At 38.5% G+C, this 27,654-nt stretch overlaps 2 protein-coding genes across 2 annotated transcripts in view; both read left to right on the forward strand.

Moving 5' to 3' along the window:
- The window catches only part of LOC123870119, a 90,446-nt gene extending 74,565 nt beyond the window's left edge, over positions 1-15,881 (forward strand). The window contains exons 3-5 of the mRNA XM_045913325.1: positions 12,959-13,138; positions 13,614-13,750; positions 14,844-15,881. Coding sequence (XP_045769281.1) covers positions 12,959-13,138; positions 13,614-13,750; positions 14,844-15,089 — 563 coding nt within the window. The 3' untranslated portion in view covers positions 15,090-15,881. The remainder of the gene's footprint in view (positions 1-12,958; positions 13,139-13,613; positions 13,751-14,843) is intronic.
- A 4,252-nt stretch (positions 15,882-20,133) lies between these two features.
- The window catches only part of LOC123868315 (zinc finger protein Xfin-like), a 40,591-nt gene continuing 33,070 nt past the window's right edge, over positions 20,134-27,654 (forward strand). The window contains exon 1 of the mRNA XM_045910985.1: positions 20,134-20,227. The gene's annotated coding sequence lies outside the window, so the exon portion shown is untranslated. The remainder of the gene's footprint in view (positions 20,228-27,654) is intronic.

Consider the following 27,654-nt stretch of genomic DNA (forward strand, 5'->3'; position numbering starts at 1 on the left):
TGTATGAAAAATTTTTTTTTCACTGATGGTGTCGTATAGAGAACAAAAACTTAGTAAGCCAAAATTATGGAGAGAGCTGATGATTGAGGGTTTCGGAGACGGGTGGAGGGCCCGCTTAAGGTATTGAAGATAGGTGGGGGGTGCTCGAGCAAATGTCATTCATGACGTCATCCAATTGCCAAAAAGCTGAAAAAAAATTCAAAATGGCGAAGAAAAGATGGCCGCCATACAAATTTCGCCGGGGTCCAGCTCGGAGGGTATAAAAGATGGAAGTGTGGTTTCTTGGCAAAAGAGAATCAAGATCCGAAGGTCTACTCGATGAATAGAAAAAAAATTCAAAATGGCGGAATTTATTTTCCCATACATTTTGTATGGCGAATATTGAATGTCTCATTCTCCTAGAAAGAGACAGAAAACGATACAATAATGTAGGGGAGATGTGTTCGGGTGGGGGAGGCAAGTAGGGAAAAATTATGACATTTCAGAAAAACAAGATGGCGGCCTATATGATTTTTGCAACTCTTTTGTTTTCCAACCGATTTCGTTGAAACTCACAATCTTTAAAGAATGTAGGAAACGATTAATAGAAAAAGTGTAAAATTTTGGAAAAACAAGATGGCCGCCGTACAAATTTCGTCGGTGTCTATCTCGGAGGCTATAAAAGATGGAAGAGTGGTTTCTTGGCAAAAGATGATCAGAGTCCGAAGGTCTACTCGGTGGAACAAACGCTGCATGCTCGCGGACCACTTTAGTGGTCCGCGCACCCACGCACCCTACTAACTTATTATCCTAATTTACAAAAAATAATATGGATATCGTTTTCAGGGTTTCCAGGGTGCTGATTTTGATAATGACATTTATTTTCAAATCCAAGATGGCGGACTTACATTTTCTACAAAAAATAGAAATGCCTGTCATTTTACGGGGTTTTTCGGGGTGAATTATGTATCTTAATAAATCAATTTGGTTTTATATAATAAAGTTTACCTTACCACGTCACGTGAGCTGCTTTAGCAGCTCGCGCACCGAGCAAAACACTAGTTATACTATATATAGCTCGATTACCACTCACTCACTCATTGACATAATTGTTCTCCTAGAAAGAGACGGAAAATGATATAATGATGTAGGGGAGTTGTGTTTGGTTTCGGGAACCTTCTGGGGAAAAATTATGACATTTCGGAAAAACAAGATGGCGGCCGTCGTCATTTTTGCAGCTCCTTTGTTTTTTAAGGGACTCTGTTCAAACTCGCAATTATTAAAGAATGTAGTAAACGGTTAACAGAAAATGTAGAAAAAATTGGAAAAACAAGATGGCGGCCGAGTCGTAGCGTTTCAAAATTTTTGATTTTTCGACCCCGAACCGCGGCGCCACAGATCCGAAACGGGGTAATCGAGGATAATTATTTTTTTTGGTTTCGCCCACGATTATCCTGTATTTTGACAGAACGGGAGTAGTTTTTAAAAATTCAAGATGGCGGCTGTCGTGGCAGCCATTATGTTAGAGGTACGAAAAATCGCAATTTTCAAAGTTAAATATCTGAAAGTTGGCAACATCGGAGCGATTCGGCTTCTATGAAGCGATTGTACGTATAGACTCGGGGTATAGATTGGAGGAAAAAAATTACCCCACTTTTAGGGAAATTTCAAGATTTTCGGGAAATTGTAAAAAATAGAAATACGCACTTTAAGCAAAATCCGAGTATGAGTGATTACGTGTTTTGCTCGTACAAATGTTATTTGGGTATTTTTGTCACCGGAGACTGGCAACACTGGAATTTATCAAAGTAAAAGTGATTTTCGACACGGTCTTTTTCACGGTATCCCCTTTCGCGTGGGTGCGAGCGAGAGGAAAGATTGAAACGTCATCGGGCGCGGTATATCCTGTAGTTAATAGGAAAATTATGAAACCGTGTAAAATCTTTCTGTGAAACGAGTTGGCGGCCATTTTGTATTTTTTTTCATTTTTCGAAATTTTGATCACGTTTTTGAGGCAGTTGGCAACATTTTGGAAAGTCAATATGTATGAATCGATTATGTATCTCGGCTGGCAGTATAGAAATATGCAACCGGTGTTGCCACTTTTGCGGAGATTTTCGAGATTTTCAACTAAGAAACTCCTGTAAAATTTTGTATGAAATTTTTTTTTGTCACTGATGGTGTTATATAGAAAACAAAAACTTAGTAAGCCAAAATTATGGAGAGAGCTGATGATTGAGGATATCGGAGACGGGTGAAGGGCCCGCTTAAGGTATTGAAGATAGGTGGGGGGTGCTCGAGCAAATGTCATTCATGACGTCATCCAATTGCCAAAAAGCTGAAAAAAAATTCAAAATGGCGAAGAAAAGATGGCCGCCATACAAATTTCGCCGGTGTCCAGCTCGGAGGGTATAAAAGATGGAAGTGTGGTTTCTTGGCAAAAGAGGATCAGGATCCGAAGGTCTACTCGATGAATAGAAAAAAAAATCAAAATGGCGGAATTTATTTTTCCATACATTTTGTATGGCGAATATTTTATGTTTTATTCTCCTAGAGAGAAACAATAAACGATACGATGATGTTCGGGAGATATGTTTGGGTGCACGATATGAGTAGGGAAAAATTATGACATTTCAGAAAAACAAGATGGCGACCGACGTGATTTTTGCAACTCTTTTGTTTTCCAACCGATTTCGTTTAAACTCGCAATCTTTGAAGAATGTACTAAACGATTCATAGAAAAAGTGGAAAATTTTGGAAAAACAAGATGGCCGCCGTACAAATTTCGTCGGTGTCTATCTCGGAGGCTATAAAAGATGGAAGAGTGGTTTCTTGGCAAAAGATGATCAGGGTCCGAAGGTCTACTCGGTGGAATAATCTCTGCATGCTCGCGGACCACTTTAGTGGTCCGCGCACCCACGCACCCTACTTTATTAACCTCAACTACCCCGTTTTTTACAAAAAATGATATGGATGTCGTTTTCAGAGTTTTCCACGGTGCTGATTTTGATAACGACATTTATTTTGAAATCCAAGATGGCGGACATGCATTTTTTAAGAAAAAAATCGATGTGGGTGTCGTTTTATGGTGTTTTCGGGGTGAATTTTGTATCTTAATAAATCAATTTGGTTTTATATAATTAAATTAACCTTACCACGTCACGCGAGCTGCTTTAGCAGCTCGCGCACCGAGCAAAAGCTAGTTATACTATATATAGCTCGATATATTATACTATATATAGCTCGATTACCACTCACTGACTGACTCACTCATTGACATAATTGTTCTCCTAGAAGGAGACGTAAAATGATATAGTGATGTGGGGGAGTTGTGTTCGGTTTCGGGAACCCTCTGGGGAAAAATTATGACATTTCAGAAAAACAAGATGGCGGCCGGTGTGATTTTTGCAGCTCCGTTGTTTTCCAACCGATTTCGTTGAATTTTGCAAACTTTGAAGAAAGTAGTAAATAATTAACAGAAAATGTGGAAAAAATTGGAAAAACAAGATGGCGGCCGAGCCGTAGCGTTTTAAAAATTTTCATTTTTCGACCCCGAACCGCGGCGCCACAGATCCGAAACGGGAAATCGATAATAATAAATTTTTTCTTGTTTTGCTTGCAATGATCCTGAATTTTGACAGAACGGCAGTGATTTTTAAAAATTCAAGATGGCGGCTGTCATGGCGGCCGTTTTGTTCGAGGTACGAAAAAACGCAATTTTAAAAGTTAAATATTTCAAAGTTGGCAACATCGGAGCGATTCGGTTTCTATGAAGCGATTGTACGTATAGGCTTGAGGTATAGATTGGAGGAAAAAAATTACCCCATTTTTAGGGAAATTTCAAGATTTTCGGGAAATTGTAAAAAATCGAAATACGGACTTTTTGCAAAATCCGAGTATGAGCGATTACGTGTTTTGATTGTACAAATGACATTTGGGTATTTTTGTCGCCGGAGACTGGCAACACTGGAATTTATCAAAGAAAAAGTGATTTTCGACGTGGTCTCTTTTTAGGGCCGATCGTTTCGCGTAGGTGCAAGCGAGAGGAGAGATTGAAACGTCATCGGGAGCGGTATATCCTGTAGTTATTGGAAAAGTTGTACAACGATGTAATTTATTTCAGCAAAACGAGTTGGCAGCCATTTTGTATTTTTTTTAATTTTTCGAAATTTTGATCACGTTTTTGAGGCAGTTGGCAACATTTTGGAAAGTCAATATGTATGAATAGATTGTGTATCTGGGCTGGCAGTATGAAGATATGCAACCGGTGTTGCCACTTTTGGGGAGATTTTCGAGATTTTCAACTAGAAAACTCCTGTAAAATTTTGTATGAAAAATTTTTTTTTCACTGATGGTGTCAGATAGAAAACAAAAACTTAGTAAGCGAAAATTATGGAGAGAGCTGATGATTGAGGATATCGGAGACGGGTGAAGGGCCCGCTTAAGGTATTGAAGATAGGTGGGGGGTGCTCGAGCAAATGTCATTCATGACGTCATCCAATTGCCAAAAAGCTGAAAAAAAATTCAAAATGGCGAAAAAAAGATGGCCGCCATACAAATTTCGCCGGCGTCCAGCTCGGAGGGTATAAAAGATGGAGGTGCGGTTTCTTGGCAAAAGAGGATCAGGATCCAAAGGTCTACTCGATGAATAAAAAAAAAATTCAAAATGGCGGAATTTTTTTTCCCATACATTTTGTATGGCGAATATAGAATGTCTCATTCTCCTAGAAAGAGACAGAAAACGATACATTAATGTATGGGAGATATGTTCGGATGCGCAATATGAGTAGGGGAAAATTATGACATTTCAGAAAAACAAGATGGCGACTGACGTGATTTTTGCAACTCTTTTGTTTTCCAACCGATTTCGTTGAAATTCGCAATCTTTGAAGAATGTAGTAAACGATTAATAGAAAAAGTGGAAAATTTTGGAAAAACAAGATGGCCGCCGTATAAATTTCATCGATGTCTATCTCGGAGGCTATAAAAGATGGAAGAGTGGTTTCTTGGCAAAAGATGATCAGGGTCCGAAGGTCTACTCGGTGAAACAAACTCTGCATGCTCGCGGACCACTTTAGTGGTCCGCGCACCCACGCACCCTACTAAATTATTATCCTAATCTACAAAAAATAATATGGATGTCGTTTTCAGGATTTTCCAGGGTGCTGATTTTGATAATGACATTTATTTTCAAATCCAAGATGGCGGACTTACATTTTCTACAAAAAATAGAAATGACTGTCATTTTATGGGAATTTTCGGGGTGAATTATGTATCTTAATAAATCAATTTGGTTTTATATAATAAAGTTAACCTTACCACGTCACGCGAGCTGCTTTAGCAGCTCGCGCACCGAGCAAAACACTAGTTATTATACTATATATAGCTCGATTACCACTCACTGACTCATTGACATAATTGTTCTCCTAGAAGGAGACGGAAAATGATATAATGATGTAGGGGAGTTGTGTTTGGTTTCCAAAACCCTCTGGGGAAAAATTATGACATTTCGGAAAAACAAGATGGCGGTCGATGTGATTTTTGCAGCTCCGTTGTTTTCCAACCGATTTCGTTGAGTTTTGCAATCTTTAAAGAAAGTAGTAAACGGTTAATAGAAAATGTAGAAAAAATTGGAAAAACAAGATGGCGGCCGAGCCGCAGCGTTTTGAAAATTTTGATTTTTCGACCCCGAACCGCGGCGCCACAGATCCGAAACGGGGTAATCGAGGATAATTATTTTTTCTGGTTTCGCCCACGATTATCCTGTATTTTGACAGAACGGGAGTGGTTTTTAAAAATTCAAGATGGCGGCTGTCGTGGCGGCCATTATGTTAGAGGTACGAAAAAACGCAATTTTAAAATTCAAATATCTCAAAGTTGGCAACATCAGAGCGATTCGGCTTCTATGAAGCGGTTGTACATATGAACTTGAGGTATAGATTGGTGGGGAAAAATTACCCCATTTTTCGGGAAATTTTAAGATTTTCGGGAAATTGTAAAAAATCGAAATACGGACTTTTTGCAAAATCCGAGTATGAGCGATTACGTGTTTTGCTCGTACAAATGACATTTGGGTATTTTTGTCACCGGAGACTGGCAACACTGGAATTTATCAAAGTAAAAGTGATTTTCGACGCGGTCTTTTTCACGGTATCCCCTTTCGCGTGGGTGCGAGCGAGAGGAAAGATTGAAACGTCATCGGGAGCGGTATATCCTGTAGTTAATAGGAAAATTATGAAACCGTGTAAAATCTTTCTGTGAAACGAGTTGGCGGCCATTTTGTAATTTTTTGAATTTTTCGAAATTTTGATCACGTTTTTGAGGCAGTTGGCAACATTTTGGAAAGTCAATATGTATGAATCGATTGTGTATCTCGGCTGGCAGTATCGAGATATGCAACCGGTGTTGCCACTTTTGGGGAGATTTTCGAGATTTTCAACTAAGAAACTCCTGTAAAATTTTGTATGAAAAATTTTTTTTTCACTGATGGTGTTATATAGAAAACAAAAACTTAGTAAGCCAAAATTATGGAGAGAGCTGATGATTGAGGATATCGGAGACGGGTGAAGGGCCTGCTTAAGGTATAGAAGATAGGTGGGGGGTGCTCGAGCAAATGTCATTCATGACGTCATCCAATTGCCAAAAAGCTGAAAAAAAATTCAAAATGGCGAAGAAAAGATGGCCGCCATACATATTTCGCCGGTGTCCAGCTCGGAGGGTATAAAAGATAGAAGTGAGGTTTCTTGGCAAGAAATGATCAGGGTCCAAAGGTCTACTTGATGAATAGAAAAAAAATTCAAAATGGCGGATTTTTTTTCCCCATAGAAAATGTATGGCGAATATTGAATGTCTCGTTCTCCTAGAAAGAGACGGAAAACGATACATTGATGTATGGAAGATATGTTCGGATGCGCGATATGAGTAGGGGAAAATTATGACATTTCAGAAAAACAAGATGGCGGCCGACGTGATTTTTGCAACTCTTTTGTTTTCCAACCGATTTCGTTGAAACTCGCAATCTTTGAAGAATGTAGTAAACGATTAATATAAAAAGTGGAAAATTTTGGAAAAACAAGATGGCCGCCGTACAAATTTCGTCGGTGTCTATCTCGGAGGCTATAAAAGATGGAAGAGTGGTTTCTTGGCAAAATATGATCAGGGTCCGAAGGTCTACTCAGTGGAATAAACTCTGCATGCTCGCGGACCACTTTAGTGGTCCGCGCACCCACGCACCCTACCTTATTAACCTCAACTACCCCGTTTTTACAAAAAATGATATGAATGTCGTTTTCAGGGTTTTCCAGGGTGCTGATTTTGATAATGACATTTATTTTGAAATCCAAGATGGCGGACATGCACTTTTTAAGAAAAAAATCGATATGGGTATCGTTTTATGGTGTTTTTGGGGTGAATTTTGTATCTTAATAAAAAAAATCGGTTTAATACAACTCATAAACCTAACCACGTCACGCGAGCTGCTTTAGCAGCTCGCGCACCGAGCAAAACACTAGTTATGTAATATAGGTAGGTATAATTGGATTTCCTTGTTTCTAAAACGTTACCACAAACAATAGGAAGATACGAGATAGTTAACTCTGAGCATTGAACTTTACTATCTACCAACTTTACTTTGAGGAAATGCACAATAATTCACATAACTGTATATTTTTAACTTAGGTACTTACTAGTAACTAAATAACTTTAGATAGTCGTCCCGGGCTCTAGAGCGTTTAATCATGCCACGGTTCAAAGTTCAATGATAAATAATAATTAACCTGTTAAATTAATTATTATTAAAAGGCCTTTTAATTCTAGTATCTTTATGAGGACTAAAGGTTTTAATAAATGTTTAACGGATTCATGTTCCATGTAAAATTTTGTCTAATCGAAGGTTACAGAACCTAACCACCCAATCCTCAAGATTTGGCCAGTGATAGAAATTGAAAACAAAAATGCGTTCCGGTAAAAACTAGCACTAGCACGAGTGCATTAATATTTATCTATAAAAACTCATAAATTAACATCATCGGCTGTCATCGATTGCCTGTCGTTAAAATATTTATGAGTGTTCTATTGAAAATGGATTCTCACTTCGCCATCATTCATAATTTAGTAAAATAAATTCAAGATGCCAGGGATGTTGCAACTCAGCCTTCGTCCAAACACAACCTTTCAATTCTACAAACCCATTGTAAAATTATATGCTTACTTATTTCATCTTAGGAACGCGAAGTAAGCTGTGATATTTACAAATGAATAGCAAAAGCATCTAGACAGCTTGTAATTATTATAATAGAGATTGACTTATCCTAACGTTAGAGATTACTTGCCATGTAGAGAACTATTATTATGAATTTCTTTTGTGGCCATTGTAAATAATTATGTCGTAATTTTGCATCAAGATTTCATAACAAGATACCTAGGTAGGTATGAACTTAAATATTGTTAGGTAGTTTGTCTGAAGCTTTTATACAGCACGATCCGTTCGATTAAAAGCTCGTTTGTCACTCATAGTTAGGTCACAGAGTAGGTATGGTATGTTAAATTACCTACCAGAGATTCGACGAAGCCGAAAAAGTAAAAAATAATTTAATTTATTACCGAATAGGTAGGTATACCTATTATGTATGGAGCCGGTGCCAATTAGCCGCATGCACCGTCTATTCTAGGCATGGGTACTTTATGTTTTGAATGTAAGTATCCAAAAATAAGTAGGTACCAAGGTACATCATTGTTTCAAAACTTATATACGAGTATAAAATGTAGCTTGATTTACCACACTACCGTGCCCCCGCCAAATAAATATATAGCCTGATAAATGTGTTCGTGAACCCATTTCCCGGGACATGATATGGAAAATATGTGATATTTATCTGTTAAAATCCAACTCAAATTCTAAACATTCTGAAAAACATAGGCACCTATCTAAGGAAGATGTATGGAAACTTATAGCACCTATGTTTGTTTGTATGCTATTTACGCTGCATATAAAATAAATAAGTACTTACCTATACCTAATCATTAACAACGGCTTATTCGTAAAGATAAATGCGTTTCTATTGTACTGCGTGTTCGATCACGACACAATCGCACATCTGTTTGTCTGTCAACGCACAAGGTTTCATTTTCTGTAAGGTACACAAATACCTATGCCTCGGTACCCGATAATCGCTTGTCACGTCTCGTGCGAATCTTGGCGCATTCAACTTTGCAATCGCACCTCATTATAAAATATACCTACCTACAAACGTAGGTACCTAAATTTTGTGCAATCGTCTGAAGATTAACATTTGATATCCATACAAATATTATATTATCATACTTAATCTTAGGTAAGTACCTACTTAATATCATAAATGCGAAAGTGTATGTCTGTCTGCCTGCTAGGTTTACACGGCTCATCCTATTTTAACGATTTGATTGCGAAAAACCGAAGAGAAGGGTTCTCTGGGATAATTAAAAAACTTAAATCCACGTAGATGGAGTTGCAGGCATCATCTACCTACTTGATACAGAGACAGTAGCTCGCATCCTGAAGATGAACGTAGATTACTTTTTATCCCGGAAACTTAAAGAGATCCCACGGGATTTTTAAAAACCTAAATCCAAGCGGACAAAATCGCAGCCATCATCTAGTCGGTATATAAATTAATATATGCCATAAAATAACCGCGAAAACAGGTATTCAGACATAATTAATGAGATTATGGGTCACTACCTCTACCTTAAAATGTTCACGCTGTATCCTAAGAGCCTATTAATGATATTGAGTTTGAATTAAAAAAACCATTTGGAGAAAAGGTATCCAAATTATACTAATTACCATAATGTTATCTACGTACCCAATTCTATTAATCTAAATAATAATTTATAGTGCTGATATTTTATATGAGAAAGATCACAGCAAGACATGTTTAGTTACCTACTAAATACTCATTAATTATTACAGGATTGCCCAAATAAAGGAGTGTAATTTTTTCAGGCCAATGTAGAGAAAAATGATGTACATAGATGTAAACAGTTAAACAATTAAAATCATCTGTGACGCTGACGACACTTTAAAAATAGTTTAAGTAGGTAGATCTCGTACCTATTAGTAAGTTGTACGTATTCCTTGGCCTACTTTAACCTCGTGACAGACGCATCTGTCGGCCAAATTAGAATCACAACAAAGAGAATATAAATTATAAAGTACACGATCCTTGATAACACGGTCTACCCGGCGCAGTGGTCTTCTAATTGCAAGGTTTCTGGGTTCAAGTCCTGGCAGGGTCAGCGGGAAAATTGATAGGTAATTTTCAACCGATTTCCAAAAAAGGAGGAGGTTCTCAATTCGTCGGAATCTTTTTTTTTTTATAAATACTTAGGCTCGAAAATCGAGATTGATCCCGCGCGGTGTTTCTGCCATGGTTAGTTACCACCCTACCGGCAAGTCTGATTGCAGCCAAGCGCTAGTCTATATACCTACTTAATTTAAAAAAAAAAAGTCGCCGGCAAGCGATCCCGTTGCAATGCAGCGTAGAAACCGATTACCTACCTACTTAGTGGTATGGGTGTAATTAGGCAAAGTTACAATAACAGGTTATAAGTAAGCCCCCTTCCATTTTAGATCGCATCGTCAGTTACCACCAGGTGTGATCATAGTGTTTAAAAAATGAATAAATAAAAATCTCCGATAACATCACATTAGATTAATAGTACTACTAGCTAGTTTTACCTACTACAAAGAATCTCTCCCTTGATTTAAACGCGTAGACGGTTCGCTTAGATAAATAGGTTATCTGACCAAAATACAAAATCTGAATAAAATAAGTACAAAAAGCCTGTAAATCATGTACGTAAACATGTATTGGAAGAACAATCTACCAAGACAAATTATAATGTGATAATGCAAACACAGTTTGATAGCTCAAAATTTAAAAAACCCCCGACACAGAAACCTTTTTAAGAAAACAAGAAAAGAGCTGATAACTTTCAAACGGCTGAACCGATTTTCTTCGATTATATAGCTAAGAACACTCTCGATCAAGCCACCTTTCAAACAAAAAAAAAACTAAATTAAAATCGGTTCATTCGTTTAGGAGCTACGATGCCACAGACAGATACACAGATACACACGTCAAACTTATAACACCCCTCTTTTTGGGTCGGGGGTTAAAAGAGCATCGTACTAGAGTGCGACTCTACATTTCAGAAACTTTATTGAATGTGTCTACCATGTAAGGTTAAAGCGTAGGTAGGTAATCGTTAACCGTTAGCCAATATGTTGTTTTTTTTTTTCAATATTTGCGTATTTTTTGTGTCATTCTACTTAAGGGGCATGAGACGGGCCTGCCCGCGAAATTCAAATTTAATTTGGTTTTTTGCAATTTGTAATTAGTAAGTATATAAAAATCTTTAATTGAAAAGGTCCAGTTTAAGAAATTAGCTCTAGTATCGACTAATTTGTGAGAATACTGCTATTGTCGCAATTAAAATACCATAAGCCTACGTTGTCGTATTAGTTTACAAATTGCGAAAACCCAAATTAAATTTCAATTTCGCGGGCAGGCCCGTCGCTTCCATCTTAAGGGAAACTTAATTTTTCGACCCTATACAGAATTCGTCTCATTAATCAATTTGAATGAGAAGGCGTCAACCAATTTTATTTTGGCAAAACGCATTTTACATGTTAGGTGACCGATGCGATCTTACGCAACACGGAAAGGTCGCCGATGCAGGGTTATGTAAAGACGTGTTCCATTGCACTTACGACATACGAGGCACAATTTAACGTTTATTAAATTCAGTTAGTCTTCAATGTCGTGACCGTGATAGGCTTCGTGTTTTCGTTAGGTACATGACCCGCCGCCCGAGGGTCGTCTGCCATTAACGAACCTCTAAACATATAAGCAACTGCAACTGATCGTGTGAATTGTTATTCATTTATTTATTCTTGCTGTTGATTGTGTTACGTGAGGTGAGGCCGATTAGGTAGCCTTGTCGTACCTATCAACTTGTGTAGGTGCCGATTGCCGAGTGCAAATTGTTTATGGTGACATGAGCCCACTAATTTTACCTTTAATTATTATCTACCAATATGGCTCCTATTCGGGAGGTTGACGGTTCGATCACGGACATGCAACTCTAACTTTTTATTCGATTATTTCGAATACGCTTCGAATATTTGATCTCTTGATCAATTTGTCCAGCAGAATCGGTCGTTGTATTAAAAACCTGATCACTCAGTCAACAAATTATACAATCTTCTAGTTCCGCATCTTTACAGAGGTTAGGTTTAAAGAATTTCGACAGAACGGGTTAAGTGGCTTTTCAAATGGACTATTATTCTAATCTACATTATGCAACTGGTCCATCGAAACATCGTAAGCCGGTTACCAGAGGTCAAATGGCATTTGAACTGGTAAAAACACTGGTATGACCATTTATGGCAATAAATAAGAAATACCTATCAACTTATTCCGTCGATTCACAATAATACAGTCGAAACGAATCGAAGCGACTTTGTGTCAGCGTGAATGGATCCAAACAATGTGATAGGTAGGTATACTTATTAGGCTTTAGGTTAAAAATCACGTGGATCTTTACAAAAATCACGTGGATCATCACGATGATCACACATGGATTGCGAAGTCGCGGGTTGGAATCTGGATCATGATCAACCATGATCAATCCAAAAACCAACGATCCAATCGTTAACCATTTATGAACAACATACACAATTCGAATTAGCCGTTTGACAGCTGAAATCGCTGATCAGGGAACATAATTTTTTTCACTATATACTCAAATGTAAAATAAGAAAAATAAGTAGGTATGTGAGCTTAAGGAATCAACATATCTCCCCACTTGACCAATTTTTCATCAAAGCTCCCTGCCTTCCTGAAGCCTTAGGCTAACTATGTGTATGGTTCTATTGGATGTCGCTAAAAGCCTACTTAGTTACCTGCTTACTTAAAAAATATTTCTTTACTTTCAGGACCAAAGGAGTTCTTCTACCGTGGACACAACTACTTCTACAGTGGGCACGTGCCCGAGCTAGCTAACAGGAAGGTGGACTGGCTGGACGGCCGTAACATCTGCCGCGAGTACTGCATGGACCTGGTCTCCATGGAGACGCAAGAGGAAAATAATCTAATCTTCAAACTTATCCAGCAAAGTAAGTGTGGCTATAAACGTTATTTGGGATACCTTGTCTAGTTATTTTACAGTTAATAGTTAGTTAATAAGTTCATATTTGATTCAGCTATTTTATATATATTTAATAATTAATAATTTATTTATAAAACTAAAATCTACATAGTCATTAAATACGCTAAATAGGTCTTTAAAATCCCGTGGACACTCTTTGATTTTCCGGGGCAAAAGTAGCCAATTTCCGTTCCCGGTATGCAAGTATATCTGTACCTTTCGTCAAAATCGTTTTAACGGATGAATCGTAAAAAGTTAGCAGATAGATAGACAGAGAAAAGAACACTTTCGCATTTCTAATATTAGTATGGGTATGACTATGGATAGGTTTGACGTCGTTGAAGTAGATATCACCGTATGTATTCTGTGTAGACAGTGTAGAGCTATTCTTCTTCTTGACTATAGCCTACCTGGTTACTTATTTTTATTTTGTTTAATTACAGACGATGTTCCCTACATCTGGACGTCCGGTCGCCTGTGTGACTTCAAGGGATGTGAATCGCGCAAGGACCTCGAACCTAAGAATATCTTAGGTTGGTTTTGGTCCGCTAATCGTGAAAAGATTGGAGCCACGAATCAGGTTAGTATTATTTTTGTTTGGTCCTGGAAAGAAGTAGTCAATCCCGGTTAAGCTTAAAATACTGCAGTAGCAATTTGCTAAACACGGCTTCTAGAAGTTATAATACAAGGATAGGATTAAGGCTCTAGAAGTTGGTCATACGCGTAGCACGAGTAGAAGCCGCGTCGCAAAGAGAACAGACCCTCGATTAGGGTAAAATGACAGCTACAGTGTGAAGATCGCAATCGTCTCTCTGATTGGTCGACACTTGCTCACTGTTGGCTATAATGCTTTGTTGCAACATGAATCACATTAATCCAGTCAACCAGAACGATTGAACGTAATAATGATTGATACAAGTTTTCCGAAATGAACCTACCTGTAGGTGCAGTGCTTTATTTTGTATTACAATTCGTACAAAACGTATGCGCGGACAGTATGATGTCTTACCATGTAGCTGTTGTCGTCGAGCGTTCTATTTCTAAGATCTGATGAGAACAGTCATAACCTTATGTGGTAGGTAGTTTAAGACATAAGCTACTCGTCTAACCATACCAGTTGCGGGGGTCAGATGGTAATCTGAGACTATATTGAAAATTGATATTATGTTGCACCGTTTAATGATGACTACATGATTAATACGTTCTACGCTGATGACGTTCGCACGTACTAATACACATAATTCTACTGCAAAGCTAACTGTAGGAATAGTCACTAAGTAAGTACCAGTCGGCGTAGCAGAAATTCAGTAAGTAGGCCTGCCGCCATAGCAGCTGCAGTGTGACGATCTCATTTCCTCCGATGAGCTGACACTCTCTCACTATTGGCCAAAATGAACAATTGCGGCACGAATAGAATAAATTCAACCAATCACAACGATAGAGATTCTGTCAATATGATAACTTCCACCAATTAGAACAATAATCATCTCATCATAATAAATAATAATCATTCAAGTCAAGAGTGAATAGGCATCTTCTAGACAAGCGACGAGCGCGGTCCATCTTAGGCTGCATTTTAACTTGCCAGCAGGTCTGATTGCAGCCAAGTACTAGTCTATAAATTAAAAAAAAAACTACCACTTTCGTATCTAAAAATCTTTATATCGTTCTAGATTCAGAACGGCTGGGGCTACAACCCATGGTCACAAACTGGACACAAGAAGCAGCGGCAACCCGACAACGCTGAGTTCGACATCAACGGAACCACGGAGTCCTGTCTTTCCATCCTCAACAATGTTTACAACGACGGCATCGCGTGGCACGACGTCGCTTGTTACCATGAGAAACCCGTAGTGTGCGAGGACTCTGAAGAGCTGTTGAACTATGTGGCCAGCACCAACCCTGGTCTCCGTCTGTGATTTAACCAGTCTAAACAATACATTTCTCCGGTCATTTAAATCAGTTAATTACTTTACCAATGACGGTAGAAAAAGCTACGTTTACGCTTGAGTTTGTAGACCGCTTACAGGCTTTTAGCTGCTAGCTTTTCGAGGCTCTTGACTCAACTAGAGTCTGACTTGACTACTTAGTAACTGAGATGGATACATAATTGAGAAACTGATGAACAAAACGGTGTAATCACGAAATTTGGGCTCAGTCACAGCACAGTTTTAGGCTGTTTTGCCTGGAAATAAGTCCAAAAACATCCGGATCGTATTTGATCAGAAGTGTCATTATACCATTTTGTTCACCAGCTTCTCAATTACAGTCTTAACTAAACCACTTTTATTTTTATTAGAGCGAAAAGCTTTTTTATTGGACTAAATGCACTTTCATAATAATTTAGAGTACTTACTTATGACTAGGTAAATAGGTACTTGTTTTTTAGATGGTTTTAAACTTTTAAGCCGATTTAAATATAATCTTTCAATATAATGTGTCACTATGCAAGTGTAAACGTCGCTTGAATACCTCTAATAATTTGACTTATAATTAACAGTTCTTTAAATTGAGAGCACCATATTTTATCAAGCACCTTCTGAGGACTTGCCATACTCCCTACATGTAGCGATCTCTATCACACGCACTGCCTTTTCCGTCGTACAATCTTTGTACAAAATAGCATAAATTAAGTTTAAGTAAGTTAATAATAATATTATTTACATAAGGGAAGATTTCCATTTGTATATAAAAATAAAATTGAAAAAATAGCAGTTATCGTTTTATTTGAACCACTTCTTTCTTCTTCGATGAGACGTACTAAAGATTCTTTGAAAGTTGAGTTCTTTGAGCCGCCATACCTAACATCATGAAAGTAATTTTGCAAATACTGAAACTCAAGTAGGCTAGGTATCTAGCATTTCAAAATGGCTTTTAAAACGCTTGATACAAGAATATAAAGAGTCTTTTGGCTATCTTCTACAAAAAATCGTTCACTCGTTTCTTACCTGGAGGAGCTTCAACTTAATGTGCTTTGTAAATGAGAAGGGTTCCGCATCTTTGCCAGCAAGGTCACCTACCTTTGTTCATCTTGCTGGCAAAGTGCGGATTGGTAGACTTCACACATCTTTGAGAACATTTTGAAGAACTCTTGGCCCGAGAGTTCTTCATCTCGGGCAGGTAGTTTCCTGTCCATATTTTCCTTCACCGTATTTAAAATTGCTCCAATGTTAATTCCAATTTTAAATGCATTATTTTTACTAATAAAAACGCATTTTGTTTTGTTACACGCATTTCATATCATTTTAGGCAGGTACTTAATCTGCCTCAGGACTACTTATTTATTATATTTTATTATTCGCACAATATAGTGAATTCCGAATTTAATAAATTGTCAAACAAAAGTGTGCGCCTTGTAAATTTTTACGTGCAACCCCGCTTTAAAGCATGAGCAATCTTCACCAGTGAGGCCACGGGTATCTAATTTAATATGGTGATATATACCGTAGACCCATCATTGGACCAAGGACGCGCCATGAAAATGGTGGTATAACGTAGATCCACCAGTTGGACCACGGCCATGGTGATATACCGTAGAGCCACCAGTGGGTCAAAGCGGTGGGAGTAGGACCACGAACCCGGCATCCAATCTTCACTTCAATCATTTTTATCAGATTCAATGATCGAGGTACCTACATAATTTTTATTTCATGTGTATATTTTTATGAATACATGAAAATAACGATGTTTTATATTTTGAAATCCATCATTCGGTAAAATTTATACGATGGCACACTTACGCCTTGGCTCGAGCATAGGTTTTTATTTCAACCGCAGTTTTCTGCGTGTTGTATGGCAACTAGGTTAACATACATATCCAGCGGCTTTGTCGAAATATTTTATCAAAATTAAGATGATTTGAATTCTTGACGAATTATAATAATCAAATATTTGTTAAAGCTTGTGAACATCCACTGTTAGACATAGACCTTCCCTAATGAGCACCATGGCCCTACCACATCCGGTCCTCACCCCTCAGCCTTCCACATCCAACAACTTTCCGCCAGCTCTTTAAATGGTCAATCAAACGTCCTAGAGGGCGCCACACACTACCTACGCTTACTTATGTACGCGGTCCAAAATTCTATGCTTACTTACCTACAGAGCTCTATGCATTCGTAGTGGGTACCTAGTCGTTGACTCAACTCTCAACCGACGGATATCCAGTGTCCACTGCTAGACATTTCCACTTCACGGTCTTGTACCCATTGTGTTCAGCAGCTCCCATGAAGAATTATTTCAAAGCTGTCGTTTGAACAATAAACTAAGTAATTTCTTACTAAGTAAAATGTAAGGGTTAAGGGTAGGTAAGTATAGCTAGCATAAATATACCTTGTCTTCTTGACTCTAATAGTGGTGAATTACTACCACTGCAACCGGTTATAGTTGGACTCGAAATAACCCATAATCATCATGATCATTGTCGCTACTCAACGCATTGCTACTGAGTCCGTATCTCCTCTCAGAATGTAAATAGGTTTGATAGGTAGGTAAGGAAACATGAAGCTTCCTTAAAGTTGAAGATTCAAGATTGGTCCAAAGAACAGCAATTTATTTTTATTTTGAAATCATCGCAGCCGGCGGCGGCGGCGCGGCGCGCTGCGGCTCGGCCGTCTGGAGTTTCCCTCGTTATTTTATAACGCACATTTGCTCTTATTTTCCTGTGTCGCGTAGCTCGTGATGATAACCTTTAAGGCTACGAATCTCTAACGTCTCAAAAACCCAAGGATATGTAGGTAAGTATGTACTTTACGACAATGATAAATCTACTGTAGATATACTCTACTGTATAATCTGCTATAGAGATAATTACTAAGTAATAAGTAAGGTACCAACTTCTACTTACATAATTTTCAGGTCTTTTATATTGGGATTTCACTTTTCAGTCTTATATTCTTCTTATATTAATTTCATTAGGTAGATATGTTAGTTGTTACCTCCATCTGTTGAAAGAAGCGGCGCGCGATTAATACTGAACTATTCGGGAAGCCCAGGGTTCGATCGCGGTCCTTTAATAAATGAATAGGTAGTTATTGAAAAGGTTAAAATGCACATAACCTATGTTATTTTACTCATAATAAATTTTAATAGCTTATTTAATAAGCTATTTAATCATTAAATAAGCACTTGCTTTAACGATGAAGGAAAAAATTGTGAGGAAACCTGCATGCCTAAGAGCTCTCCATAATATTATTATCAATGGTAAGTGAAGTGAATATGTATTTGGCCAGCGTGATGGACTATGGCTATGGCCTAAACTCCTTTCATTCTGAGTGGAGATCCGTGTTCAGTAGTGGACCGGCAACGGGATGAGTATTGAGATGATGATGACATTTTAATTTAAGTTGCTTTGGATACTAGAGAATATAATAAATTATGATCTTCCGGTTTTTTGTATGAGTGGATTGATAAAAAACTGCGACAACTATCCTGATTTCAAACACAGAAGATACCATTTCTTTATTTCGATTTCTGTGGTGCCCATCTATCTAGAATTTCGAGAAGTTAATACCTACTTATTTCATCATTTCGCTGTAGCCAGAGATTAAAGAGAGCAAAGCTGTTGGAAGTGTAGAGCGCGTCGCAAATGGATCGTGGGGGTTATGTAAAGGTGACAGCGCTACCTACGTCCGTACAGAGATGGGAGGTTGACGTAGAAGTTGCTATGATATAGGCACAATTTAGGGCTGTCATATGGCTGCTCTACATGGGTGTGTCCCAGTTCTATGAGTAAAAGTGTGTATCTAGGCAGTAAAAGTAACAAGTGATTTTTAAGAGCAGGAAGGTAATGTTCTCAAAGGTAAGTAAGTAGGAATGTGATAATCCGCACTTGGACAGTATTGTGGACGATAGCCTAACTAACTAAACCCTTCTCATTCTAAGAGGAGACCTGGCAGGTGATTCACTTACTCAGTGTCTAATATTGAATGATAATCACCGAGGTTGGTTGGTGCTACATTGCTGCTTCACAGGGGATGTTAAGGCTTGATTTACCTATGTTTGGTGTATTAAAATTATAATTTATGTTTTATATGTACCTACATACATCTAAATAATCAAGGACTAACCACGAAAGAGAGAAGTTAGTCCTTTTAATACATATAAAGTATACTAAACCACAATAGCTCAAAGATACTCAGGTAGGTTCTGGATTGAATTCCTGAAGCTCGTAAGTTCAAATCCTACCTATCTCTTGAACTAGTGTCACGTTCGCTAAGTTAGAGGAGAAAGATGTAAATTATTATTAATCTTGTTTTTTGTGGCTAATATTGTTAGACAGAATGTAAGTGACTTAGGTAGGTACCTAATCATCAGTTACTGAGCAGGTCTTTTCCGTATGTCCATGGCTATGTAATTTAGTTGTACGCTGCGAAAAGTGTCTTACGAATGGGTAACAGCAAAGGCATTTAAATGTACTCTGCCATGTACCAATCCGCACTGAGCCAGCATGGTAGACTATTGCCAAAGCTTTCATTGTGAGAGGAGACCCGAGCTCAGTAGTGAGCAAGCGATGGGTTCACGATATCGACTTATGGTGGATAATGTTGATGATCATGACTATACTGTCAAACTCCTAAATACATTATCGAAACTTCGGAAATCATAAGCACAGAATCTCGGTCATAGACAGCGATGGACTCCGTAACGCATTTATCTATTGGACACGTTACTTTTCGTAGTCTAAGTCAAGTAGCCAAACGACGGAGGCATCTACTTAGTCTAAGTAGCCAAATGACATAGCCACTGAGATACGGAATAGGCCCGCAGCATATGTAACAAGCAGGTAAGTTTACGTAAGCACAGTCTGTACAGACGTGACGAGGTAGGTCGGCAGTTGGCAGCCCTAGGCGTCGTGGTGTGCTGATGTCAGCGGCTCTCCCGACGGCGGCGGCGGGCGCACGCACGGAATGCAGCGCGGTGCGGGGCGCGGGCGCGGCGGCTGCTGCCGCGGCGACGCTGCTGCCCGCGCCCTCGCGCCTCGCCAGTCCGACGCGCGCCACCACGCAAGACTGTTGTACGAGCAGCGCGCCCAGCCGCCGCCGCAGCCTGCACGCAGGTATGTACCTACTCACGCGACCTTCTCGTCGCTCCGCGTTTCGAACCGTACTTTGTAAGACGACGAGCCATCGGCGGCCGGCCGGTACCCTCTGTCACTCGGTAACCAGAAATAGCCGTTCGAACGAAATGGCGATCTTCGATGGTCCTCCTTCTCAAAACAAATATTTGCCAAATGAGATACTTTTGCCGGTCAACGCTTCTGTGGCTTTATCAGTGTTACATATTTATTATTTGTCGGCGCGGTGCGGTGAGGTCAGTGCGCGAGGCGATGTGCGCCTTATCGCGACAGCCATAGAGTCGTAGCGACTGTTAGCGGTCGACCTCGGGCTCTGCTGTCTTTACTCTGCTCTTGCGTCGTTCCTATTTACTATAGGTATGAGATATCAATGTACTCATTCGTATCTCATAATCATAACATGTGAGTATCTAGGTAGGTAGATTCCGCGCAACTGTTGAAAGACGATGTAGATTACGTTGCAAATTGAAATTAACGACTAACAGCAGGCATGACGCGTTGTAGGGCTCAACCGCAATTAATGTAACATTGTTATTTTTGTCGACTTTCTGGCTGTATTAAATAGGTGCCTACTTAGGTATAATCGGTACGTCATTTTCATACACCATACCTACCTACTGAAAAACGGTCGTCAACGCTGTTCGAATGTCGAATGATTAGTTGAGTGGTAAATGGAAACGTGACTTACCCATATAAGCTTGTTAACTGTTGAGTATTCTTACAGTTGTTTGTGACATTGTTGTGGACTCTAACGCCACGTGACTGAAAACACATCTTGCTTTGCCTGCTTTGCCAATACTTAGCAATGCTGCCTACTCAAATAATAATCGTATTGTATAGTTTTCTAACAGTGCGTGTAGATTTATCAAGGGATTGACGCTCGTCCGTCCGGTGTTGTCTTCGCCAGCACCGAGTTGTGCATGTACGGTGTTATACATCATGCCGTACACCAACCTCGCCCTTATCTACCTAGGAATACGTTCAAAAGTCGCGTGCCAACAAAGTGCTACATAGCGTACCCTCGACAGCGTATCGTTCAAACAGCTCTCGGCCTCGTTATATTCAATTTACGCTAAACTCGAACCAACATTCAAGCACATTAGGAGCAGAACTGCCTGACCGTGTTAGGGCGTTAAGAGTGTTTCGGAACGGAGGTAGGATTGAGATCCCCGTCGCCCAAAAGAGTGAAAATGAGGGGTGGGTGAGGCAGGGTGTAGTTCCCTGTAGGTCCGCAAGAGTAGCCGACCCCGGTTTCACAACTGCTAGGATTTGCTAAATCTACTGCTTTTAGACAGAAGCCGATGAAAAATAATTCACCGTAAAATGTGCAATGGTTAAGTAATAGGTACCTACTACCTAGTGCATAGAACAAAGTGGCACTTATCGCTAAATAACTTTTTCCAGCGGCCTTGACTGCGTACTTAATAATGAAGAAAATCAGGTCCTATCTAAGTTTTCCATTCTCAGAATAATTATAAACTGAATTCAACATCTTTCTGATTCAAAGACGTTTCATTGAAGTCCACAAAAATTGATGAACTGTAGAAAATTCTTCACAAAAAGACGCGTTATAACGACAACTTTTTCAGTTTCAGTTTTCGTGTCTTTTAGGTATACTTTTTTTATCCTATTACAACAACCAACTGAATTTCATCAACCGTAACATTTCGGTGAAACCATTCAACTTGAAGTAGGTACGACGTATCGTAGAACTCGTATCGTACCAACATACCAACCTAATTAGGTATACTAAGGCTGACTTGGGAGTCCTTGCTACGTCACGTTTGATCGTGGAGTTCATTGGAGTTGAAGTGAATTTTTGGGTTCGATAAAAATATCATCATCATCATCTCAGCCCTTCGCGCGCCCTGCACTACTGAGCACGCGTCTCCACTCAGAGTGAGAAGAGTTGGTCGTAGGCCAAACCAAGTGCGGATTGGCAGATGATAAAAATATAGACTGAGACTATCCCTGAGAATATAAAACAGACTTTATTATGATTAACTAGATGCCTTCGGCCGCGTGGAATTAGGATTTTAAGAATCCCAGGGTTTCAAATTTCCGGGATAAAAGTCAATGACTTTAAAAAGTAGCCTAATGTTTACGGGATGCTGGCAATCACGACTTCATCCATTTGGATTTTTTTTAATCCCGTGGGAACTCTTGATTTTTTCATCAAAATCGGTTAAGCCCATGGGGCTGTGAAAAGCTAACAGACATACACACTCTCGCAGTGATAATAATAATATTACCATGAATGGCGAAGGAAATATATTTAGCTTTTCGCAGGACGTAACTTTTCTTAGAGCTTTTTCGTAGCAAAGTATAAATCCCTTTTAGACATTTCAAAATAATTAGTTCCTAATATTTCGTTTCCCATTATTTCTAAATAATTACTTTGATGTCTCGTTATTGTACCAGAGGTATAGGTAGGTCCTATTTATTTATTTTAATTAGATTTTTATCCAGTTTTCTGCATCGCCTATTACCCACTTCTTCATGTAAGCCATTCGCAAAAATATGGAAGGCCTAGAATCTAGATAGTATTAAATATCGCAGACGAGCTCTCGGGCTCACGCCAATGCCATACCGAGGTACGCCCCTGACACACCTTATAAATTGTGTGGCACACACACGTGCTTTGTTTTAAACACAACATGCGGAGCATAGCATATAAAATACGTCATCAATTACGATTTTCATCCTATAAAGAACTTTTCCTGAATCAAACATTGCAAGCACTAGCCCACTGGTAGATTTATTATCAACTGACAGATTCTTGAAGATCAACCACCTCATCTAAACAGATTTTGAATTAGAAATCAGGTATTTTTATTTAGATACACGAATTTTTATTATGCACAAAGAAAACACAAAGAAATGTACTGTTACAAAAAAATCTTATCACTAAAAATTGATACATATTTACTTAAAAAAATATACAACGTCCAAGTGTTCATTAACGAGCATGGTGCCCTTACACTGGCGCTATAGCCTTGCTGAAGGATATTTGAAAAACTGAACTTAAATTATCCGTCCTGAAAAAAAGTTCAGTCTAAAATAAATGCAAGTGTCTGAAACTGCGAGGAATCAATAAATCAAATGACAATTGAAAATAATCATCTTAAAAAAGCGTTAGGACATGTTACATGGGCATGCCAGACGAAGACGCCGATTCAACAGTTTGTTACTTGCTATGCTCTCCTCCCAGATTTTCTGAACGAAATTAGAACCGCCAAAAACTTGTGTGACTCAATTATTGTCTCGGAAATCAAAGATTCAAACTAAACGTAAAACTTAAGTGATAGTTTCTTAATACTGACTGTAAGTTAATGCATCGATGTATGAATTATGACAGAATGAGTTAGCCAAACTAAGCGAAGCTATTCAAAGAACTAGAATAAGCTCAACCGTAAATAAGATATTGCGTAAGCACGTCATGTACCTAGATAAAACTTCGTTTCGAACTAGGTACCAAGGATGTTTTTTCCTCCCGGAAGAGTGCCGAAAACCCGAGCAAGGACGCAACGCGAGCAAGATTACGTAAATTGTTGTCTACCTCGGCAGTATTCACACAAAAGCATGTAAAAGCCGGTTCGAAACTACACTGCGCTGAAGACAGAGATTGTTACGGCAGGTTTTTGGATCCTTGGACCTCCTTCACTGTTTTGAATTTATATTCTGTGCTTTTGAAATTGGGCCTTTTTTCACTAGTTGCTACATATTGGTATTACTGCTGTGTATTTTTTTGTATTTCGTATTAGTTTTAGTCTGTGTTTTAGTTGTGTAGATCTTCCGAAAATCCCTTTAGAGACAAGATTGAAAAGTATAATTATATTATTAGAGTGAAAGGATAGTAACAGGCTCTATAATTCTCTTTTTGAAAGTTTAAATATTGTTAAAGATACATACTTGTTTAATGGCCAGGGATCCCGTAGAAATTTTTGAAGAGATGCTCAAGTGCTTGATATTTTTAAAGATTAAGAACAATATTATAAAACAACAAACACCACGCGCAAGACTGACCAAGTGCGTGCTAGACAATCTAGAAAAACTAAATTAATGACATTGTTTACAGTTGCAAGGCGAAAGCTGTAGCTGTAAGATTGTGGTGTGACTGCCGAGTGTCGATGAATATTTGCACAAACAATAAATGATTATTATTTTCTCACGAAAATGAGAAAAATTTCTTGAACTAGTGTCTTAACGATTAAAAATTATTTGTTAAAAAGGGTGATTTTTTTCGTACAGTTTATAAGTAATTGTGCAACAGCGACAATCCAAGAATTTTTTATCGGTTACAGTAAATGTATAAAATCAGGGAAATCGCAAAAAAATGTAGACTGATGATCGTGAAGTGATAAATAGAGATAGTGGCGAAAATGATAATAATTTGACAGGCAGAATAATAATGCATGCGGTCATACTATATAGATTTACGATTTCATTCCATCTTATAAATGAAAAGAGACCTGAAACCTTCCCAGTTACAGTTCTGAGTTACAATATCAAATGACGTTTGTGCCAAAAAAGCTTAGAGCTTAGGTACACATACTCACTACTGATACTAAAGAATTTAATGTCCCTGCGTCAATACCATAATACCATACCTACACAGAAATGGCTGATTCGGCTCGCTATCATCAATAGTCAATACCCTCTCGCCCTGGCAAGCTGACAATTTACGTTCAGCCGCTGCAGATCTCTAAGCCCTAAGGGGAATTGCACTTGTATGTCAATCTTACACCACTGAGCAGAACTAAACTAGACTCAGGCTATTTGGGGGGTTTGATCCCGGGCACACACCTCTAACGTTTCGGAGTAAAATGTGCGTTTTAGGCAATTAAATATCACTTGCTTTAAGCAAAAGGGTAAAGGAAAACCTACGTGAGGAAATCGGCATGGCTGAGAGTTTTCAAAGGTTTATGAAATCTACCAATGTGCACTTGGCTAACGTGGTGGACATTGGCCAAATCCTTGTCATTTTGAAAGGAGATCCGTGCAAAATAGCGAGCCGGCGATGGATTGGTTGGTACTAATTGCAACCATGCGTCAAAGTACGTAAAGCTGAGTTTATGTTGTTATCAAAAACACTGCACTCCACTCCACTCGTGTGCGTATGCATCGGCCTCTTTGCTGATAAGATCGGCATTACGCTTGTCAAATGTCGTGCTAGTTACTTCTTCGAAGTGGTAATTTCTGGTACGTTAACGCGGTAGCGTGCAAAAAAGGACGGTTAACTTTGCTTTAAACGCAACCACGCGGAGACACGAACGCTAAACTACCAATTTTCTTTTTTTTTAAGGGTAGAGTAATTTTGTTCGACTATGACGACTTCTTGGGGTTTTCTTTGAGTTTAGAATATAGGTACATCAAAGAATGGCGCGATCGCTCTATTTTTTTTTTACTTTGTTGTACTTAACAGTTAAATTTTAAAAATTATATTATCAATTCATTATTCAATTAAATCAAAAAACAACTTAAGTTAGATTGAAAAATGTTAGTCTTATTGCAGATTTTTTGTAGGAATATCACAACTCACAAGACGATCCGAATCCGATGACGCTTTCAGACGCTTTCACAAAATATTCTTATTTAGTGTCTGCGCCTTATCTTATAGGTGAATAATAATAAATAATTAATTAAAGCGAGTTCGGAGAGTAGGTAAAGTCGTTCGCGCACATTTGGTGTGAACTGTGAATTACCTATGAAATCATTGCGCAAAAGTGTTCCTCCATCAGTTTCTATACAAGACGCAAGTTACCACGACATACAGGGTAAATTGCGATTGCATATTCACATAGCTAAGATACTGCAGAAGCACCTGCATTAGACGGTCGAATAATTCGCATCTGTAGTTGAGAGATTGTTGGGCCCACCTCGGTCCTCGGGAGCCGGGCTCGCGGGCGGCAGCTGCCACGCAGCTGGCGTACCTACTGCATAACACAGAATTCGAAATAGGCATAGAAGTGTTAAAGGTGTGTGAGATATTCGCCGCGCATTATGTGCAATGAAATATCCAATACAGAGAAGTCATTGGAAACATCTGTGTGCTTTATCTACCTACTGTAAAAAACAGACGTAATAGCTCCGCGCAGTTTGATTTAGGTTGCTTTTGTTCTTTCCATTTTGGTGGTGGTGGTGGTTAGGTACTCAACTAAAGTCATATATTCAAAGTAGAAGTCACTGTACCCTTTTTCATTGTCAATTGTTGAATTTAAAACTAAATAGCAGTGACGTGCTGGTGTTATAATTACGTAAACTTAAAACTAAAGCTACGAGAGTTCTAAACACGCCCAGGTCTGAGAAGAAGCGCACAACAAACTCAGCTGGGTATTATTTTTATTATCACCATTTCACAATATTACTCAATACTAATTAGAACTATCATAAATAATCCTTTAGAGTTTAGATTATAACAGAATTTTTCAATAAGTTTGCATTTTACAAAAACTTGAAACTTGTTGAGAGACATTTCCACGCAGTTTACGATTGCCTAGAAGAAAGCATTACATATAAGTACAACTTGTATTTTCTTTCCAGTCACATTTTTTCTTAAATTTATTGATATTTTACGCACACAATTATATGACAACTAGCTGATGCCCGCGACTTCGTTCGCGTGGATGTAGTTTTTTAAAAATCCCGTGGGAACTCTTTAATTTTCCGGGATAAAAAGTAGCCTATGTGCTAATCCAGGGTATAATCTATCTCCATTCTAAATTTCAGCCCAATCCGTCCAGTAGTTTTTGCGTGAAGGAGTAACAAACATACACACACACACACACACACACACACACATACAAACTTTCTCCTTTATAATATTAGTGTGATAATAATATCAAATGTATTATGATATGGGTTATGCATAGGTACTTTGACATAATTTCAACTTACCTATTTAAAATATCGGTCTCACCACGGTGCAAGTACGGTGCAGGAGAGAGGTACCATTTCTGATAACTTTTTTCGAATTCTGTGTTGCATACTCTTGTTCGTTTTACAAGTCCTGCACAAGTGGGCGCTCCATATCTGTATTACGTAGAACGTGCAATGCCCTTATTGTAGTCCGAGACCCGAGCTCGAGTCTCGACCTAACAGTGGACGTTGAAACTTACCAACCGATTAATTATAAACGTGACAATTAAACTAAGTAATTCTAACGAAAAACTATTGTTCTTTTGTTTAGGTATATTTTAATTTTCCTTTACAATTCAAAGCTACTAGCTAGGTAAATCCACTTCACATCACTCAAAAAATAAATTACTTATTACTTACCTTAGTAAATATCAAATCGGTCTACCTACTATTAATACATACTTAAATTATGTTCTTTCTTATTAGCGCCTTAAAAGAAGTTGCGTACATTCCCCATTGCGTTCCGTAATGTGATGTATAAATGCTTATAT

The sequence above is a fragment of the Maniola jurtina genome, chromosome 1 (genome assembly GCF_905333055.1).
Source record: "Maniola jurtina chromosome 1, ilManJurt1.1, whole genome shotgun sequence".
Taxonomy (NCBI): Eukaryota; Metazoa; Arthropoda; class Insecta; order Lepidoptera; family Nymphalidae; genus Maniola; species Maniola jurtina.